Source organism: Labrus bergylta, chromosome 4 (genome assembly GCF_963930695.1).
Source record: "Labrus bergylta chromosome 4, fLabBer1.1, whole genome shotgun sequence".
NCBI lineage: Eukaryota > Metazoa > Chordata > Actinopteri > Labriformes > Labridae > Labrus > Labrus bergylta.
The window spans coordinates 500,095-509,255 of NC_089198.1; the positions used below are offsets into that span (position 1 = coordinate 500,095).

The 9,161-nt window shown below is 52.6% G+C and overlaps 2 protein-coding genes across 5 annotated transcripts in view; one reads left to right on the forward strand and one right to left on the reverse strand.

Annotated features, from left to right (window-relative positions):
- LOC110004743 (dynein axonemal heavy chain 17-like) overlaps window positions 1-7,082 on the forward strand; it is a 53,824-nt gene extending 46,742 nt beyond the window's left edge. For 2 of the 3 annotated variants that reach the window (XM_065953442.1, XM_065953444.1), the window contains one exon: window positions 6,943-7,082. The gene's annotated coding sequence lies outside the window, so the exon portion shown is untranslated. The remainder of the gene's footprint in view (window positions 1-6,942) is intronic. The other variant, XM_065953443.1, reaches the window with a different exon arrangement.
- An 846-nt stretch (window positions 7,083-7,928) lies between these two features.
- tmub1 (transmembrane and ubiquitin-like domain containing 1) overlaps window positions 7,929-9,161 on the reverse strand; it is a 3,194-nt gene continuing 1,961 nt past the window's right edge. For both annotated transcript variants that reach the window (XM_065953445.1, XM_065953446.1), the window contains exons 2-3: window positions 8,854-9,161; window positions 7,929-8,771 (exon numbers count right to left, since the gene is read on the reverse strand). The exon at window positions 8,854-9,161 is cut by the window's right edge. In XM_065953445.1, the coding sequence (XP_065809517.1) occupies window positions 8,420-8,771; window positions 8,854-9,161 (660 nt within the window). In that variant the 3' untranslated portion in view covers window positions 7,929-8,419. The remainder of the gene's footprint in view (window positions 8,772-8,853) is intronic.

The window sequence follows — 9,161 nt, forward strand, 5'->3', positions numbered from 1 at the left end:
GTCTACTGAACGACCACGAGGGTTCAGTCTACTGAACGACCACGAGGGTTCAGAACGACCACAAGGGTTCAGTCTACTGAACGACCACGAGGGTTCAGAACGACCACGAGGGTTCAGACTACTGAACGACCACGAGGGTTCAGAACGACCACGAGGGTTCAGTCTACTGAACGACCACGAGGGTTCAGAACGACCACAAGGGTTCAGTCTACTGAACGACCACGAGGGTTCAGACTACTGAACGACCACGAGGGTTCAGAACGACCACGAGGGTTCAGTCTACTGAACGACCACGAGGGTTCAGTCTACTGAACGACCACGAGGGTTCAGTCTACTGAACGACCACGAGGGTTCAGAACGACCACAAGGGTTCAGTCTACTGAACGACCACGAGGGTTCAGTCTACTGAACGATCACGAGGGTTCAGATTACTGAACGACCACGAGGGTTCAGAACGACCACGAAGGTTCAGTCTACTGAACGACCACGAGGGTTCAGAACGACCACAAGGGTTCAGTCTACTGAACGACCACGAGGGTTCAGAACGACCACAAGGGTTCAGTCTACTGAACGATCACGAGGGTTCAGATTACTGAACGACCACGAGGGTTCAGAACGACCACGAGGGTTCAGTCTACTGAACGACCACGAGGGTTCAGAACGACCACGAGGGTTCAGAACGACCACGAGGATTCAGTCTACTGAACGACCACGAGGGTTCAGAACGAGCACGAGGGTTCAGTCTACTGAACGACCACGAGGGTTCAGACTACTGAACGACCACGAGGGTTCAGTCTACTGAACGACCACGAGGGTTCAGTCTACTGAACGACCACGAGGGTTCAGACTACTGAACGACCACGAGGGTTCAGACTACTGAACGACCACGAGGGTTCAGAACGACCACGAGGGTTCAGAACGACCACGAGGATTCAGTCTACTGAACGACCACGAGGGTTCAGTCTACTGAACGACCACGAGGGTTCAGAACGACCACGAGGGTTCAGACTACTGAACGACCACGAGGGTTCAGACTACTGAACGACCACGAGGGTTCAGTCTACTGAACGACCACGAGGGTTCAGTCTACTGAACGACCACGAGGGTTCAGACTACTGAACGACCATGAGGGTTCAGACTACTGAACGACCACGAGGGTTCAGAACGACCACGAGGGTTCAGACTACTGAACGACCACGAGGGTTCAGACTACTGAACGACCACGAGGGTTCAGAACGACCACGAGGGTTCAGACTACTGAACGACCACAAGGGTTCAGACTACTGAACGACCACAAGGGTTCAGAACGACCACGAGGGTTCAGACTACTGAACGACCACGAGGGTTCAGAACGACCACGAGGGTTCAGTCTACTGAACGACCACGAGGGTTCAGAACGACCACAAGGGTTCAGTCTACTGAACGACCACGAGGGTTCAGACTACTGAACGACCACGAGGGTTCAGAACGACCACGAGGGTTCAGTCTACTGAACGACCACGAGGGTTCAGTCTACTGAACGACCACGAGGGTTCAGTCTACTGAACGACCACGAGGGTTCAGTCTACTGAACGACCACGAGGGTTCAGAACGACCACAAGGGTTCAGTCTACTGAACGACCACGAGGGTTCAGAACGACCACGAGGGTTCAGACTACTGAACGACCACGAGGGTTCAGAACGACCACGAGGGTTCAGTCTACTGAACGACCACGAGGGTTCAGAACGACCACAAGGGTTCAGTCTACTGAACGACCACGAGGGTTCAGACTACTGAACGACCACGAGGGTTCAGAACGACCACGAGGGTTCAGTCTACTGAACGACCACGAGGGTTCAGTCTACTGAACGACCACGAGGGTTCAGTCTACTGAACGACCACGAGGGTTCAGTCTACTGAACGACCACGAGGGTTCAGAACGACCACAAGGGTTCAGTCTACTGAACGACCACGAGGGTTCAGTCTACTGAACGATCACGAGGGTTCAGATTACTGAACGACCACGAGGGTTCAGAACGACCACGAGGGTTCAGTCTACTGAACGACCACGAGGGTTCAGAACGACCACAAGGGTTCAGTCTACTGAACGACCACGAGGGTTCAGAACGACCACAAGGGTTCAGTCTACTGAACGACCACAAGGGTTCAGTCTACTGAACGACCACGAGGGTTCAGTCTACTGAACGATCACGAGGGTTCAGATTACTGAACGACCACGAGGGTTCAGAACGACCACGAGGGTTCAGTCTACTGAACGACCACGAGGGTTCAGAACGACCACGAGGGTTCAGAACGACCACGAGGATTCAGTCTACTGAACGACCACGAGGGTTCAGAACGAGCACGAGGGTTCAGTCTACTGAACGACCACGAGGGTTCAGACTACTGAACGACCACGAGGGTTCAGTCTACTGAACGACCACGAGGGTTCAGTCTACTGAACGACCACGAGGGTTCAGACTACTGAACGACCACGAGGGTTCAGACTACTGAACGACCACGAGGGTTCAGAACGACCACGAGGGTTCAGAACGACCACGAGGATTCAGTCTACTGAACGACCACGAGGGTTCAGTCTACTGAACGACCACGAGGGTTCAGAACGACCACGAGGGTTCAGACTACTGAACGACCACGAGGGTTCAGACTACTGAACGACCACGAGGGTTCAGTCTACTGAACGACCACGAGGGTTCAGTCTACTGAACGACCACGAGGGTTCAGAACGACCACGAGGGTTCAGAACGACCACGAGGATTCAGTCTACTGAACGACCACGAGGGTTCAGTCTACTGAACGACCACGAGGGTTCAGTCTACTGAACGACCACGAGGGTTCAGTCTACTGAACGACCACGAGGGTTCAGACTACTGAACGAACACGAGGGTTCAGACTACTGAACGACCACGAGGGTTCAGACTACTGAACGACCACGAGGGTTCAGACTACTGAACGACCACGAGGGTTCAGAACGACCACGAGGGTTCAGACTACTGAACGACCACGAGGGTTCAGAACGACCACGAGGGTTCAGGCTACTGAACGACCACGAGGGTTCAGTCTACTGAACGACCACGAGGGTTCAGACTACTGAACGACCATGAGGGTTCAGACTACTGAACGACCACGAGGGTTCAGAACGACCACGAGGGTTCAGACTACTGAACGACCACGAGGGTTCAGACTACTGAACGACCACGAGGGTTCAGAACGACCACGAGGGTTCAGACTACTGAACGACCACGAGGGTTCAGAACGACCACGAGGGTTCAGTCTACTGAACGACCACGAGGGTTCAGAACGACCACAAGGGTTCAGTCTACTGAACGACCACGAGGGTTCAGTCTACTGAACGACCACGAGGGTTCAGACTACTGAACGACCACGAGGGTTCAGACTACTGAACGACCACGAGGGTTCAGACTACTGAACGACCACGAGGGTTCAGACTACTGAACGACCACGAGGGTTCAGAACGACCACGAGGGTTCAGACTACTGAACGACCACGAGGGTTCAGAACGACCACGAGGGTTCAGGCTACTGAACGACCACGAGGGTTCAGAACGACCACGAGGGTTCAGGCTACTGAACGACCACGAGGGTTCAGTCTACTGAACGACCACGAGGGTTCAGACTACTGAACGACCATGAGGGTTCAGACTACTGAACGACCACGAGGGTTCAGAACGACCACGAGGGTTCAGAACGACCACGAGGGTTCAGACTACTGAACGACCACGAGGGTTCAGAACGACCACGAGGGTTCAGACTACTGAACGACCACGAGGGTTCAGACTACTGAACGACCACGAGGGTTCAGACTACTGAACGACCACGAGGGTTCAGACTACTGAACGACCACGAGGGTTCAGAACGACCACGAGGGTTCAGACTACTGAACGACCACGAGGGTTCAGAACGACCACGAGGGTTCAGGCTACTGAACGACCACGAGGGTTCAGTCTACTGAACGACCACGAGGGTTCAGACTACTGAACGACCATGAGGGTTCAGACTACTGAACGACCACGAGGGTTCAGAACGACCACGAGGGTTCAGAACGACCACGAGGGTTCAGACTACTGAACGACCACGAGGGTTCAGACTACTGAACGACCACGAGGGTTCAGAACGACCACGAGGGTTCAGACTACTGAACGACCACGAGGGTTCAGAACGACCACGAGGGTTCAGTCTACTGAACGACCACGAGGGTTCAGAACGACCACAAGGGTTCAGTCTACTGAACGACCACGAGGGTTCAGACTACTGAACGACCACGAGGGTTCAGAACGACCACGAGGGTTCAGTCTACTGAACGACCACGAGGGTTCAGTCTACTGAACGACCACGAGGGTTCAGTCTACTGAACGACCACGAGGGTTCAGAACGACCACAAGGGTTCAGTCTACTGAACGACCACGAGGGTTCAGTCTACTGAACGATCACGAGGGTTCAGATTACTGAACGACCACGAGGGTTCAGAACGACCACGAGGGTTCAGTCTACTGAACGACCACGAGGGTTCAGAACGACCACAAGGGTTCAGTCTACTGAACGACCACGAGGGTTCAGAACGACCACAAGGGTTCAGTCTACTGAACGACCACGAGGGTTCAGTCTACTGAACGACCACGAGGGTTCAGAACGACCACAAGGGTTCAGACTACTGAACGACCACGAGGGTTCAGAACGACCACGAGGGTTCAGAACGACCACGAGGGTTCAGACTACTGAACGACCACGAGGGTTCAGAACGACCACGAGGGTTCAGACTACTGAACGACCACGAGGGTTCAGACTACTGAACGACCACGAGGGTTCAGACTACTGAACGACCACGAGGGTTCAGACTACTGAACGACCACGAGGGTTCAGAACGACCACGAGGGTTCAGACTACTGAACGACCACGAGGGTTCAGAACGACCACGAGGGTTCAGGCTACTGAACGACCACGAGGGTTCAGTCTACTGAACGACCACGAGGGTTCAGACTACTGAACGACCATGAGGGTTCAGACTACTGAACGACCACGAGGGTTCAGAACGACCACGAGGGTTCAGAACGACCACGAGGGTTCAGACTACTGAACGACCACGAGGGTTCAGACTACTGAACGACCACGAGGGTTCAGAACGACCACGAGGGTTCAGACTACTGAACGACCACGAGGGTTCAGAACGACCACGAGGGTTCAGTCTACTGAACGACCACGAGGGTTCAGAACGACCACAAGGGTTCAGTCTACTGAACGACCACGAGGGTTCAGACTACTGAACGACCACGAGGGTTCAGAACGACCACGAGGGTTCAGTCTACTGAACGACCACGAGGGTTCAGTCTACTGAACGACCACGAGGGTTCAGTCTACTGAACGACCACGAGGGTTCAGAACGACCACAAGGGTTCAGTCTACTGAACGACCACGAGGGTTCAGTCTACTGAACGATCACGAGGGTTCAGATTACTGAACGACCACGAGGGTTCAGAACGACCACGAGGGTTCAGTCTACTGAACGACCACGAGGGTTCAGAACGACCACAAGGGTTCAGTCTACTGAACGACCACGAGGGTTCAGAACGACCACAAGGGTTCAGTCTACTGAACGACCACGAGGGTTCAGTCTACTGAACGATCACGAGGGTTCAGATTACTGAACGACCACGAGGGTTCAGAACGACCACGAGGGTTCAGTCTACTGAACGACCACGAGGGTTCAGAACGACCACGAGGGTTCAGAACGACCACGAGGATTCAGTCTACTGAACGAGCACGAGGGTTCAGAACGAGCACGAGGGTTCAGTCTACTGAACGACCACGAGGGTTCAGACTACTGAACGACCACGAGGGTTCAGTCTACTGAACGACCACGAGGGTTCAGTCTACTGAACGACCACGAGGGTTCAGACTACTGAACGACCACGAGGGTTCAGTCTACTGAACGACCACGAGGGTTCAGTCTACTGAACGACCACGAGGGTTCAGACTACTGAACGACCACGAGGGTTCAGAACGACCACGAGGGTTCAGAACGACCACGAGGATTCAGTCTACTGAACGACCACGAGGGTTCAGTCTACTGAACGACCACGAGGGTTCAGAACGACCACGAGGGTTCAGACTACTGAACGACCACGAGGGTTCAGACTACTGAACGACCACGAGGGTTCAGTCTACTGAACGACCACGAGGGTTCAGTCTACTGAACGACCACGAGGGTTCAGAACGACCACGAGGGTTCAGAACGACCACGAGGATTCAGTCTACTGAACGACCACGAGGGTTCAGTCTACTGAACGACCACGAGGGTTCAGTCTACTGAACGACCACGAGGGTTCAGACTACTGAACGAACACGAGGGTTCAGTCTACTGAACGACCACGAGGGTTCAGTCTACTGAACGACCACGAGGGTTCAGACTACTGAACGACCACGAGGGTTCAGTCTACTGAACGACCACGAGGGTTCAGTCTACTGAACGACCACGAGGGTTCAGACTACTGAACGAACACGAGGGTTCAGTCTACTGAACGACCACGAGGGTTCAGTCTACTGAACGACCACGAGGGTTCAGTCTACTGAACGACCACGAGGGTTCAGTCTACTGAACGACCACGAGGGTTCAGTCTACTGAACGACCTTTTCAGAAAGAGCCAAGCTCATAATCCTGACTGTGTGGGCGGCCATCTTTGTTTGGGTCGTTTGAGAGCTTAATCTGCAGACTGTAGTTAATCAGGAAGTGAAAGCAGACTACAGACATGATTTGGATCACTGTTACACCACCATCTGCTGCCTATCACGCCGTCCCCCCCTGCTGGGCCACTCTGACCACGTCATGCTCCATTTGATTCCTTCATACAAGCAGAAATTAAAGCTCTGTAAAGCTGTGGAAGAATTAAAGGCGTGCTTAGAGTGTTCTGACTGGGATGTTTTCAGGTCTGCCACTAACAGTCTGGATGAGTACACAGAGGCTGTGATGTCATACATCGCCTTCTGCCAGGACGCACTACGCTGAGTTACAACAACAACAAGCCCTGGTTCACAGATCAACTCAGACGGTTAAGGCAGAAACCGGAGGAGAGTTTTCAAAAGGCTAAATACACCTTCAACAGGGCGGTAAGAGATGCTGTCAACCTGGCCCTCCACCTCATCCTCAAGCATCTGGACTCAGGTGGTCTGTCTGACAGGAGACAGCAGGTGAAGCTGGGTGCCATCATCGATGACAAACTCACCTTCGAGCTCCAAACTGAAGCTGTCATCAGCATGTTCACTTTCTGACGAAGCTTAGGAGTTTGAATGTTGACAGCACTTTTATGAAGATGTTTTATTCCTGTTTCATTGAATCAGTTTTAACATTCTGCATGGTGACCTGGTACGGATCACTCAGCATCAAAAACCACAACAGAATGCAGATCATTGTTAAACTGTGTCAGAATCACAGGCTCACCACTCTGACCTCTTATTTATATAGCACAAAGTGTCTTAAGAAAGCTCTGTAAGATGAGAAGATGAGAATTTAAGTTAATTTAAAATATGATGCATCATTTATAACTTCATGTTATTTCATGTGCATACCAGGGAAACAATGTTAAAAGATTTAAAAACAAACTCATGTTGGTTAATATCATTTTTGCTCCCTCCGATAAAACCTGCATATTGGACCTTTAATTTGGTGAGTCATGTGCGCAGTTGATTGATGCTTTGAGCTGCGGCAGGCACGGGAGCATATCGTTTTTCTACCGTGTGACAGACTGTAATTTGAAGTTTATTTTTCTTTATTAAACGTTTTGAACCGGATTACATCTCCTGTGATTCGCGTCATGGTCCTCATGCTCCTCCTGGCCCTCATGCTGCTCCTGGTCCTGGTCTTGACATGTTGTGATAGTATTGATGAGTTAAATAAACACAAAGGACACATCAAGATAAATAAATGATTTAATAGAATTTTATCTGTTGAAAAGCTCAGATTTCATTTAAACAGAACCACACACACACACACACACACACACACACACACACACACACACACACACACACACACACACACACACACACACACACACACACACACACACACACACACACACACACACACACACACACACACACACACACACACACACACACACACACACACACACACACACACACACACACACACACACACACACACACACACACACACACACACACAGACAGACACACACACACACACACACACACACACACACACACACGAGGCACGATGATGAGGAACCTACAGAGAAATATGATCTAAAAATTAAAGTCCTCGTTAACGTCTCCATGGCAAAACAAAAACAAACATGGACTCTATGAGCGTCTGTCTCCCCGCAGGCTGGGAGAGGTCAGAGGTCACAGAAAGAGCTCACCACAGCAGCCAATCATAGTGCAGCTAGCGGCGGTAGACTCCAAAGGCCACCAGGCTGAGGAAGATGGTGACTCCGACCAGCGAGGCGGTGGCCGGGGCTGTGAAGAACTGCCGGTACTGGATCTGACAGTACCACAGCACGGACAGCATGAGGACCAGCAGGGGCACCATCAGACCCCCCACGTTCAGAGCCACCTGCACCTGGTCGGCAGGCCGCGGCCCCCCTGCCGCCCCCCGGCTGGCGTGCTGGGAGATGTGACAGTGCAGGACACAGTTATGGACCAGGTTTAGAGAGGCCATGGTCTGAGCGTCGTCCTGCAGCAGCTGACCCTGATAGATGAGCCGCACCTGCTGCTCCTGACCCGCAAAGAAGGTTCTGGAGGGTCAGAGGGAAGGTCAAAGGTCAGAGACGAGGTCACAGAGAATGCAGTATATTGCAGTATAATTACTGTGTTTACCGTTTGATGTATCCGATGGTGTCCTGCGGTCCGACCTGAGCCGTTCTCTCCGTGTCGTTTAAGAACTTCAATCTGACCACCATGTTTCTCTGAGAGGAGGAGGAGGGCTCTCCTTCTCCTCCATCTCCTCCATCTCCTGACTCCTCCCCCCTCCCTCCCTCTTCACCCTTTTCCTCCTGGGTGGAGGAGTTAATGGGCGGAGCTTCTGCCTGAGAGCTGTCAGTCACAGAGCTGGAGGGGGAGGAAGAGGTGGTGTTGGTGGAAGATGGGGGTGTTTCATGGTGGGCGGTGCTGGTCCTCAGGGAGGG